At 36.6% G+C, this 13,046-nt stretch overlaps 1 protein-coding gene across 2 annotated transcripts in view; it reads left to right on the forward strand.

The window, feature by feature from the left end:
* Nucleotides 1-13,046, forward strand: part of LOC125457216 (E3 ubiquitin-protein ligase DZIP3-like) — a 133,859-nt gene that overhangs the window by 94,997 nt on the left and 25,816 nt on the right. For both annotated transcript variants that reach the window (XM_048541131.2, XM_059650260.1), the window contains 3 exons: nt 2,783-2,922; nt 7,672-7,740; nt 9,954-10,050. In XM_048541131.2, the coding sequence (XP_048397088.2) occupies nt 2,783-2,922; nt 7,672-7,740; nt 9,954-10,050 (306 nt within the window). The remainder of the gene's footprint in view (nt 1-2,782; nt 2,923-7,671; nt 7,741-9,953; nt 10,051-13,046) is intronic.

Here is a 13,046-nt window from a genome sequence, read left to right on the forward strand (position 1 = left end):
CTTGAAACATATGCAATTTAATAATTTGGTGACTTTGTTAAACATGGTGCCAGAGTGCAATGTACAAAGGATTGAATACTTTTTAAAGATTTGTTCACAGAAAATAGGCCACCCTGGCGATGCCAGCATTTATTGTCCATCACTATTGCCTTGGCGAACATCGTTGTGAGTTGAAAAATGTGGAGCTGGAAAAGCATAGCTGGTCAGACAGCATCAGGTTCCAAATCGAAATGTTGACTTCCCTGCTCCCCAGACACTGACCTGCTGTGCTTTTCCAGGTCCACATGATTTTTTACTCTAGCTTCCAGCATTTGCAGTCTTTTCAAGTGTCCAAGTGGTTATGAGCTGCCTTCTTGAACTGTTGCAGTTCTTGTGGCATAGAATCACCCACAATAATGTTAAGAAGGGAGTTCCTGAGACACCGAAGAAACTGTGATATTGGAGGGGAACTTGCAATTAATGATGTTGCCATGCATCTTCTGCCCTGTCCTACTGGTGGTAGATATTATGGGTTTGTCAGGTGCTGTCGAAGGAGCATTGATCTGTTACTGCAGTGCCAATCTTGTACCAATCTGCATCAATAGTGGAGGGAGTCCATGTTGAAGATGATGAATGGGATGCCTGTCGAGCTTTGATGTGGACACTATCAAGCAACTTGAGTCTTGATGGAGCTGCACTCATCCAGGCAAGAGAAGATTATTCCATTACCCTCATAACTTGTGCCTTGTTGATCGTGGAAAGGCACTACAGAGACAGGAAGTGTGTTACACCATGGAATTTCTAGTCTTAGACCTACTCAAATAGCCTACTCACATTTGGCTAGTCCTGTTCAATTTCTGGTCTGTGGTAACTCATAGAATGTTGATAGTAGGGAATTGAGCAATGGTAATGTCATTAAATATCAGGTTAGAGTCTGTCTTGTTGGAGATAGTCATTGCCTGGCACTTGGAGTTACTTGCCACTTACCTGTTCAATCCTGGGCGTTGCTTATTTGAATCTGGACTGCTTCATTATCTGAGGGGCCTTGAATGTTGCTAAACATTGTTGAATCATCAGTAAACATCCCCACTTCTGATTTTACAATGGAAAGAAAGTAATTAGTGAAGAAGCTGGAAATGGTTTATCCTCTGGCGCAATCTTGAGGAGCTTATGTTTGTGCCAGACATGATTCGAACCACTGGAGAGTTTTCCACTTCATACCCGTTGATTCCAATTTTGCTTGGCTCTCTGATGTCACACTCAGTTGAATGCTACCTTGATGTCAAGTCACTTTCACATCAACTTGAGATTCAGCTCTTTTGTTCATATTTAATTAAGACTGTAATGAGGCCAGGAGCTGAGTGGACCTCATGAAACCATAACTGAATATTGCTGTGTAGGTTATTTCTTTGCAAGTGCTAATTAAAAGCACTGTCAATAATACCTTCTATCCTTTGCTAATGATTTAGAGTGGACTGATAGAGTAGCAATTGGTTAGGTTGGATTTGTGCTGCTTTTTGTGCACAGACAAAGCTGGGCAAATTTCCACATCGTTAGTAGATGCCAGTGTTGTGGCTGTATCAGAACAATTTAGCTTAGTATCTGACAAGGTCTCAAGTTTCAGCAAAATAAGCAACTGGACAGAACTGTGGCTCAGCGGTTAGCACATCTGTGTCAGCACCAACAATGTGGGTTTGATTGCAGACTTGAGGGACGTTTTGTATAGAGCTTGCACATTCTACCCATGTCTACATGGGTTTCCTCCCACAGTCAGTAGATGTGCAGATTAGGTAGATTGGCCGTGTTAAATTGCCCATAGTGTCCGGGGATGTGTAGGTTAGGTGGATTAGCCATTGGAAATGAGGGATACAGGGATAGGGTAGGAGGATGAATCTGGTTGGGATGCTTTTCAGAGAGTTGTTCTGGATTTATTAGGCTGAAAGGTCTGTTTTCACATTGTAGAGATTCTACGAAAATCTGCCCAATGTTTCCGTTATCAATCCCCTGAAGTGTCTTAGATCGCTCAATTAGATCTCTAATTTTTCTAAACTGAAGCTCAATCTTTCCTTATAAAACAAACCTTTCAATTCTTCAATGTATATTGTAAACCTCTGAACTGTCTCTGATGCAAATACACTCTTCCTCAAATAAAGGAACAAAAACTGGGCAGAGATTGTGTAGTTTGTTTTGACCTATACTCAAGGTTTGATGGATGAGAGAAGTTCTAATTAGGATCTAATAAATAAGATAGGGAGTCATGAGGCCACAGAGGGATTTGAAAGCAAGAATGAGATTTTAAAATGGAGGTACTGCTTATCCAGGAACCAGTATAGGTCAGTAAGCACAAGTATAATAGGTGAACGGGACTTGGGTTTGTTTTGTGATACAGACAGCAGAGTTTTGGAAAAACTCAAGTTTATGAGGCTGCAACATGAGAAATGAGCCAGGATTGTGTTAGAAAATTCAAATCTCGCAACAGCAAAGACATGGCATTTGTTTACGGTCTTGAAGGAAGTAGAAGTTAAACAAAGGGAAATTTAATTGTTTATATCCATTTGAAATCAAATAATCCACCATTCAATTGGTTTACGACCATTTCCACTTACTACAGATCATAGAAAGTGCTATAATTTTGTTATTCTTTGTCACGAAAAGGCCTCTTTTTGGCTTTGCCCATCAAATGTTCAGACTGTGAGGCCACTCTGATCCCTAGTTTCTGCAAGGCTGTTCTCCTTTCAGTTACATGTTGTATTTATGTGCCTGTTTAAAGGGTAAACTGCATTTTTTTTCTCCATTCCCCCAGGGCCTCCAGCAAGAAATTTTAAGTATCAAGCTTCAACTCCAGGAGGAATCTTGCAAAATAATACAGGAGCAGAAAACTCATCAAATGCAGTTAATTAAAGTCAAGGAACAAATTAGAATCAAAAGATCTCAATTTGAAAGGTGCCATAGTATTTTAAATTGAATGAAATTCTTCATTTATAGTAGAGATTATGAAAATAATTATCAGTATATCAAGTTATATAGAAAAAGGTTAAAAATGCCACAGTGTCAGATCATATAGATTGAGCAAAAATTAGTCAATTGTATTTATTTGCACGATTCATAATTACACAAAAGAAAATACTTTATTCAGTCTCATTAATATTAAAATTTTCTCTAAGTTTAGATTCTTTTTCAGAATTGTTTAAATAAGACTTCGATGCACTTTATATTAGTGTGTCTTGACCCGACAGAAGTGTGTCTCACCATTATGAGGAAAATGGAGGTTGCAACAAATAAACATGCAAATTAGAGAAACATGGCAGCAATTATATTCCTTTCAAACAAGTTATTGATCAAAAGTCTTCTCACGTGTCATTAATTGAATTGGTTTTCATTCAGAAGCACATTACGCAGACTTGTAGCAGTCCATGAGATATGATTGCCTTTAACACCTGATTTATATATCAGATACTTTGCTAGCAATTTGTTATAATGTAAGTTTGCTTTATTTCATACTGACATTTTCCTACCAGAGTTGTGTACTTGAAACTGAATTGTGATTGTTTTAATCTTGCAGATAGTGGGAACAATGCCTAACCTGTCCAACTTGGATACCTAGCCAGACATCAATGGTTGAGCTTCCATGTTTTAGTACATATAAACCTATTCCCATTTGAATGAACAGAGTTAACAAATACATCCTTCACTTAAGGTGCACTTTGTTGCTTAATTAAATGTGGACTTTCTTTCACATTGTGCAACTTACAAACAGTAAGTCTCTGCATACTAAGTGAACTGAACGTTTTGTGTTATTTCTCCCATTCCAGTACCAAAATAATGTCAGAGTGGCATTTAAAATGAGTTTCTCGGCTTTGCCACTAATTGATTTCAGAGTGAAATTTATCCACCCACTCGATTGTTGCCTTTCTGCCTTCTGTCTCTTCAATATTCATGAGTAACAATTATTTCTACATCAACGCTTACCCACCCAGACAGATCTTCTATAGTTTCTAAGTAAAACAGAAGTTGCTGCGATAGCACAACTGGTCTGGTAGCATCTGTGAAGAAAAAAATCAGTGTTAACATTTTGGGTCCAGTGACACTTGCTCAGAACACAGTTGTTTTTGTTCCTGATTTATCGCATCCACAGCTCTTTCAGTTTTCATTCAGTATTTTCAGTATATTGTGTCCAAACTCCTCATGTATTCAATTTCTTTAACCAGTTTCAGATTTCTCTCAAATTTTACAAACCCCATATCCCTTCTAAAAGCTATGTTATCTCAACAAGCCATGAAAAGTGCTACAACTGATGTGCTTTCACATAAACCAACTAATTTCTCAATGTTGACAGTGTTTCAAAGTTAGTTGATTGTGAAGCATTCTCCGACATGCTGAAGTCAAAGAACACCTATATGAATGCAACTTCTCTCTCTACACCTTCTGATTGGCCACATTGCATTAGCCAATATTCAACATTACATATGGTCTGCAAATGAAGCAGCATTAAAAGATAGACATAATTGGAGCACAGATATAATTCAATCCACCCCCCCCCCATTTAAAGTTACATATTCTGTCTCCAGTGTGAAATAATACTTTGATTTTGCATTGGGTCTGGCATTATTATCTGTTATTCATTCACCTTCTACTTGTCATAAACTTTGTGGGCATTCACACAACAAGTTTCCTGTTCATCAACCATTCAAAAGGTGTGCTGCACTTTCTACAGGGCATCTAAGACCTGTGTGAACAAAGGAAAAATTGTATACTTCGTCAAGAAATCATCAGTGATTAACACAGTCTGAACTAGGAAAGAAAGAACTACAAAGAATTAGGAAACATCTGTTAAGATTCAATTTAATGTAAATTCAGGTACAGAAAATGAAGCAAAGAGAGGGAAAGGAAGATTAAATTGAGAGAGAGTTTAGAGAGAGAATTTTTTATTATAAATTAAAAACTTAATGTATAACAGTAGTTAAGAGCTGAAGCAATAAATTCCATCCTTATAAAACTTAATTTTCGGTGCCAGAAATTTGATTGATAATAATTAAGATTAGCCACATTATTGTATTTTGTGGTAAGGGTGCCACTTGTGAGTGAATCCAGAACTGGAGAACACTGTATAAAGGTTATGGATTGCCCTTTTGGGATAGAAATGTGATTTTTTGTGTCTCATTGCATTGGGAAGCTTTGAAACACTACGCTTCTGGAGGCAGGATTGTTGAAGATTTGAAAGTAGATTGATTCTTGTTAGGCGAGGAATAAAAAGTCATCGGGATTGATGGGAATATAAAGTTCAAAAACAGACCAGCCATGATCTTATTGAATGTGGGAGCAGATTCAAGGGGCCGAATGCTCTACTTGTACTCCTGATTCACATTAAAGTTTACCTTTTTCTGGATTGAACAAGCTGAAAATTATTTTAGCGAATTTAGTCTGCACCTGAGAGGTATGTACAGCAAAATCATGCTGTTCAGTACTTTTAAACAAGAAAACAAATATTGAGATGCTATTTTCCTTTGAAGGTGAGTAGCTTCCAGATCTCTGTGTGCAGTGAATAGTTTGGGGGGATGTTGTTGTCACTAGAAATTGTTGCCTTATTTAAATCATCTGTACATAGAGATTATAAAGAATTTTAGATCTGCACATGAGGCTTGATGACAAAATTGATCTCGTTCATCAATGTTTCTTTCCACCTCACTATATATGTGCCTTAAATTCCAGGCTTACTTTTAAAAAGCTTACTTTCTTGTGTTGATCCAATGTCTGTGGAATATAAATAGTTGCATTGAGCTGAATATTTTGTTTAATTAAGACGTATAGCAAGGATTGTAGAGTAGCCGTATATTCAATTGTTAATCAAACGAAGTAAAAATGCAGAGAATTTGATATACTGGAATGAAAGTCAAACTGTCATGCACATGTTGGGGACAGGGGGAATTATGACGATGGCACACTTATTCTTCTACAGAGAAAACTTCAGAATGAGTTGTATTTAAGTCTTGTGTTTTAGTTTTAAGAGATTAACCGCAGCTCTTTACAATAGTGGAGACAAAGAGGGTATTAATAATATTACAGCTATCATACTGTTTTCCACAATAACGAGAGGAAATAATGATTTCATTATCTTGCTTCAGAAGTAGATGATCGCTTCAAATGCAGAAAAAGTTTGGTTAACAAGCCCATCGATCAATCCCTGAACAGAGAAAAGTTTTAAGAGAGGAATACCTATTCTACCTCCTTGGACATAAAGCATAATATTATACCTGTGAAATCTGTTCATTTAAATCTTGGAAGAGAGACTAGCCTAGCAGGATTCTACACAAAAAAATTCATGCTACCACCCAGATGTTAATCAAATGTTTGCAGAATATAACTATCAACAAATAAAGGCCAAAGCTGTTTCAACTGGAAAAATAATGGGGTGATAATTGCAGCTAATTTAAAAATGCAACATGCTTTGAAAATATGACTTTAGATAATAAAAGGATCACTGCAACCTTCAGTTTAATATAAGTTCTAACATTTAAAAATTGCGAAAAAACTGATGTGTGAACGATTGGTAATCTGTTTTTGAATCATACACAGCACAGAATTTTCAACCATGTGAGGAGGCAGATCAGTGATGGGTAACCCCACAATTGCCCAATAACAGCATGCCAGTTTGTTGGCATGTTCCCACTTCTAGAATATGCCCAATTGGATGGGATTGGCCCCCCATCTGCAACTGTGATTTGTAGTTTTTCAGTCAGCAAGCAGGGCACAGAACCTCATGATTCAGAGGTAGTTTCCCCAGTCAGAGATCAAAAGGACAGTGCCGTAGTTAGTTTTTTGAACCCCTCCTCTGCCCTACGCATCTGTGACATAAATAACCACAGGCCTGACACTCTGGCAGCTGTACCAAAAATTGCATATTCTTTGAGAGGGCGTCACTGTTTTGAGATGCAATCTCTCTCTCTCTTACACACGCTCTCTGTCTCACTCCTGTTCCTCCTCTGCATGTGCGTCTGTAGCTGTCTCTCTCACGCACACACACACAGCTGTCACTTCATCTGTGTTGAGTAGGCTCTTAATGACATCCTGTATTAGGTCCATCTCCCATCCTTAATTGGATGTGAACAAAAACTTGGCTACAATTAGCAACACTCCATAAATTGGTTAGGTATCTGACGCTGTGAGGTGTGATCAGAACCTGAAAATTCTTCCAAAGTTACAGTTCCAACCCAGACGGAAAATTTAGCTCACTTTCTCTGTTTTAAAAAGTCTATCTCTTCTAAAAAATAATGACTTTTTTTTGTAAAAGCTTTTTTGAAATTTTCCTCTGAGCTCCTTGAACTAAAGATGCAGAAACTAGTTAAGGGTAAAGAAATAAATCACCAATGGTTTAGTCAAAAAGTGGTGTAATCAGGGACAATTAGCATATAGCATAGTGAGGTTAGTTTTGACTAAGACCATAAGCAAGGCAGGCAGAACAACCATTTTCTGTGATAATTAAAAGTCAGTTCTCTGTTGAATAATTATATATTTCAACTAGACACTAATCTTTGCCCTATGGATATATGATGCTAGTGTGATGTCTTTCAAAGTTGTGGCATGCCAGATGCACCCTGGACACAAAACTGTTATGTGTGGTGAATATAAATCAATACTTCAGAATTCTCAAGGGCTATGATTAGGACTGCTAATGTACTTTGTTATGTTTTTCAGATATGAAAAATTAATTAATGACAAGAATGAGGAAATGGTAAAATTGAAAAGAGAATTGCAAAATGAACTGTAAGTAGTAGAGTTTACAGTCCTTTAACGCGTTTAAGTTTGGAACATTGTCAATAATTTTCCTGCAATGAAAGTAACATTTACTAGGATTGACACGGTAATCCAAAGTAAATCTATACTCCTGACTAGGCTCATCAGACTTTTCAAGTTCAAAATCCAGGTATGAAAATTTCCTAAGCTGGGTTTGTTGAAGAAATGGTGGAAGGTTTATTAAGGAGCCAACAAAATTCATTTCCCCCAAAATTGACAATTATACAAAGAATGAAACCTTCACTTTACAAAAAAGAGAAACCCAAACTTAAGGTCCCTGTCCTCATTAGTGTTGCAACGTAGCCAATAAAGCCAGTAATTTCTTTTGTGCACCCAGCAGTAAAATTGCAATATAGAGAAAGCATTTAGAGCAAGTGGAATCACAGTTGGATGACAGAATACCTGTTTTTTGATGGTTATAGAGTCATAGATACCTACAGCACAGAATAAAGCCCTTCAGCCCATCAAGTTTGTGCAGGCTAATTAATCTAATCCCATTGTTGTTCCTTGTTATTCTCAATTTTTTTAGTTTGAAATTGTGCATGCAGGCAAGACTCCTAAACAAAGGATTCAGAGAGTTGCACTTTTACTATAAATAGGCTGCATGCAGCTGACAAACCAAAAGGTGACTCATCCTAGTTCTGGACTAACAATCCTAGACAACAAACAGAATATTTCATCAGCAATGCTAATGCATTTCTAATTGTCGCTAAAAGACTTTTAAGATTGTTCACCATTGGCATCATGCCATTAACTAACAAGATCCCAAACTGTGCAAAACCCTTCCTGAGCCTCTATTTCTGTTTCCTCCTAAGATGTATGTTAAGACCTACCTTTTTGCCTAAGCTTTGGACTTTGTTGTAGTACCTCCCTAGGTAAGCTTTGTTAGGTTTTTTCTTGATAATGTCACCATTGAAATGCTTTACAATGTTTTACTAAGCTAAAGGTGTTCATAAACATTTTGTACACAATATAAACTTTATTTATACAAGATGGTGGTATTGACATGAAATAACACTCTCATGCAGTATCACTTGTGCAGTTTCAAAGCTGTAGATTTCACTAGATATTTTTGACAAGAGACAAATACAACTAAAAAGTAGACAAAAAAACTGTGAATGAACAGATGTAAATCTTTAAAAAGATAGAAAGTGACTGTTGTGCTTTCCCATTCTCCACTCAAATTTATTTAAAATTTCATGTGCAGCCAGCTGTATGCTGCCAGATATGTGTGCGGTATGCTCAAACAGTAGCTTGTTCTGCTGGAACTTGTCAGCTATTTTTCTGGTTTCCAGACTAATCTAAAATTTCAGATGTTTGTATTAAAATGAATATTAAAATGAATTGAACTTCCTGATTTTTTTTTCCAGAAGTGACATTATTAGAGTAACTAGAGAGGGAAATCCACCATGGCAGATGAGAAACTTTTAACTAAGGTTTCTGTATTTTAGTAATTTGTGTAGTATATATTTGGGAGTAATACCATGAACATACTGTTATTATTGCAGTATAGGCTAGGTTTTGTGACCTTTGGTAACAAACGATACGTATTATATGTCTGCGTGCAAAACGGTCAGTTTTCTTTTACGACAACATCCCGAAATACAGCCAGGGACACAATTTAAACGGTCTGTCACAGAATTTTTAGAAAGTTCTCCCAATTTTCCTGCCACCCGATCAGTTTACTGTTTCATTTTAAGCCCATGCCAAATTACAATAACGCAAAACTCAAATTTTTTAAGCTCCTCTTCAATCTCTGACTTTATGGTTTTCCTAAGATTTTTGATGAAGATGTTACCACACAATGTATAGATATAGAAATAGATTGTGTGATTGTTCAAGCATTAATTTATTTTTAACAAGTACTTAAGAAGGATGATCCATTCTAAAGTGTGTAATTTTACACTGATGTCTTCAGTAGAGTCCATACAACTTTGTATCTGCAAAATATATATGTAAATTGTTACTGATATGGATGAAACTTCAATCTAACTTCTTACCAGACTGACCTTTGGATTGTACAATGAACAAATGATGATTCACAACAAGATAGAGGAATTGTTGCACTACAATCTGTTAGATCTGTGACAAGCAGCATCTGAGTTGCCTACATTAAGTTTGGGACAATAAGCCATTTGTAGCTTTGCAGCATACAAACATAAGTACCCTTGGTATTTTCACAGAGAACATTGGAGCCGTGAAAAGCTACAGCTGGAGGAAGAGCTTGCAATTGCACAACAAAGTGAAACAGAAAGTGTTAGGAGGGCAGTCGGTCAAGAGGTGAGATGTCTGGTCAAGTCTAGTCAAGGATTTGTTGATGAGTACTTTTTGATGCAGTGATATTAATTTTTAATGCTACATCAGTTTCCATATCAGTTTAAGTCATGTCTATCAACAGAATATCAGATGATTTAGCATTATACTTTGAAACACGTTTGTTTCCACTCCTTGAAATTCAATCTAGAATTGAATGGTAGCTAATATGGTACTGTTTTCTGAGTTTGTTGCATATTATGAACAATATATTAGCTATTGCATTGGTGCATTATGTTCATAGTCAGCTTTTATTCTGCATTCTGTGGCACCCAACAAGACTACTTTGCATTATTCCAAAAAAAAGACAAGATAAAGTATCTGATTTTTTAAAATGAAAAGTTATGCCTTTGCATATCACAGAATAACAACCTGAGATTCCTTATTGGTTTCTTTGCTAAAATATCATATTGAATGGTACTGATCCTTATTGATTAAATAATTCCTGTATGTGATCCCTTATCGATACATGGTGGTTGTTGAAATTGAACACTTGGTTTCAGTCTGCCTCATATTGAGAAGAAAGCCATAAGACAAAACTCTCATTCCTATTAAAAACCAACATAACTACGGATGTTGTATATCAGAGACACAGGTAGAAATTGCTGAAAAAGCTCAGCAGTTGTGGCAGCATCTGTAGAGAGAAATTAGAGTTAACATTTCGGGTCAAGTTCTGAGGAACGGTCACTGGATCCGAAACATTCACTCGATAATTTTTCTGCACCGATGCCACTAGGCTTACTCAGCTTTTCCAGCAATTTCTATTCTTGTGTCTCATTCCTATTGGGTTTTTAACCAATGTAATTTACTGCTAAAAACCCTGTGTGTGCAATTTTGAACTTTATACCAAAATTCCAGGCATGCTAGTACATGAAATTTTGCCTTTGTAAAGGAGGGCAGTCTGTACTTTATGTGATTACTGCCCTGGGTTTTGGGTCCATTTCTTTAAATTTAAAGTGAAACAAAGAGGGTCAAGTGCCCTGCCCTGATGTCTGACAGTAAATTTGAGTGGTTTTGGTTTTAGAGGTCAAAGACAGGTATAGATTATTTTGTTGGGACAAAGGTGTTAGGTATTTCTGCTGAGACAATGGCACAGCCGTTGTGTTTACAGTGGAGACTGAGTCTAGAGATCCTAGAAATGGTTTGAAAAATTTTAAGTCGTAAACAACTATATAATAATCTGTCTATTAAGTTCCAAAATGGAAGAGTTAACCTCTCAATGATAGCTAATTAGCATTTGTGCCTAGATACAAGACAAATGTGATTCAAATGTGATGCGAAGGAAGCAGAGGGAGCCATTGTAGAGGTCAGGTTACGTACTTCCTTAGAATACCACTGACTTGTCACATGTTTAGAATCTGCCTAGACCCAAGAGAGAAGGAGTAGACATATATTAAAAGGTTGTGGTTTGCAATGCAAGAATGCAGTAGTTGATCATATTCAGATTGAAACAGTAAATTCCTGGGGAGTTCGAATGAAAAAGTTGACTAGCATTGTTTAGCAGCAAGTTTGGGTACAAGAAAACGTCATACAATTCTAAGTATGCAAGTTACTGGGCTGAGGAGGGAAAAGCAAGAATAAACAGTCAGGAATTAAGTGCCACTTTGGATTGATTTGAAGAAAATTGAATGCCTACATAAAGAACAATGTGAAGTTTTTTTTAAATTAGGCTAATACGAATTTGGGTATTCTACACTGTGGTTTTAAGTACAAATTGCCAACAACAATGGTATTTAATAATAGCTGTTTCAGATATATGTTACAGCAAACGCTTCAAAATGTGAAATCGTCGCATGTCATTCTTTCAGCTATTTATTCAAAGTTCAAATTTGTTTTTAGAGGTTACAAGCCTTTGCAGGGATTTTAACATCTTAAATAGAAACCTGTGGTTAGGGTTATTTCTTCCTTTGTACTTCAAAATAGAATGTTAGTTAGAACAGAAATAATTATGCTGTGAAATATTTGCTAGAAACCTTTTTGGAACGGAAGGAACAATGTTATCACTATTACTTCAAAAATACCATGATATACACTTAAAGTAGCAGTCTGATTTATGCAAATATTTCCCCAGTATTGTTGATTAGAATTTCAGATCACGATTCTGCTATTGATCTAGTATTGTTGACTCCTACTTTTGTCTTCTAAAAATGCTCATTAATCATCATCATCCTGAAATGCAAAGATAACCCTTCTTTAATTTACTGCACATGATCCTATTAAGGCCCATTGCCTGTCTCATCCACCCTCACTTCCAATAATAAAATGAGGAACTCAAATAATACTTCAGCATTAAAATTGAGACAACCTAATCTGTTGCCTCTGTCACTTCCTTTCCTTTCATTAACGCACCAAGCCAAACTTAGTCTAACGGCCTCAGTTGCCCTACAACTCATTTTTCTCTAGTTTTGGTTCATTTACCAACAGATTCAAGAACAACTTCTTCCCCACTGTTATGAGACTTAATAATGGCCCTCTCATATATTAGAGTTGATCTTTCTCTGCAACTTCTCTGTAGCTGTACCAGTATACTCTGCATTCTGTTCTATTATTCTGATATACTTACATAAGGCATGATTCGACTTATTGGCACGCAAAACCGTACTTTTCGCTGTATCTCGGTACATGTGACAATAATAAATCAAAATAATCTCTTCATGCCTGCTTTAGACAAATTTAGGCTATGACACTCCAATCTTGCCTCCATGACCATTTTCTCATTAAACTGATAGCCACCCAACTTCTTGTCCTATTCCTCATGTTAGTTAATATTGTTAACAGTCCTAACCCTTCAAGTGTTTTCCCTCTCTCCTTCAAAACTGCCATTATCATTCTTCTGTTCAAAATAAAACATTGACGCCCATTGTCCTTGTAAACTACCAAACCTTTCTCTCATTTTCCTTTCTTCTCCAAAGTCCTTGGAAAGCATTGTTTTCAATCAAATCTAGACCCATTTTTCCCACAAC

Source organism: Stegostoma tigrinum, chromosome 12 (genome assembly GCF_030684315.1).
Source record: "Stegostoma tigrinum isolate sSteTig4 chromosome 12, sSteTig4.hap1, whole genome shotgun sequence".
NCBI lineage: Eukaryota > Metazoa > Chordata > Chondrichthyes > Orectolobiformes > Stegostomatidae > Stegostoma > Stegostoma tigrinum.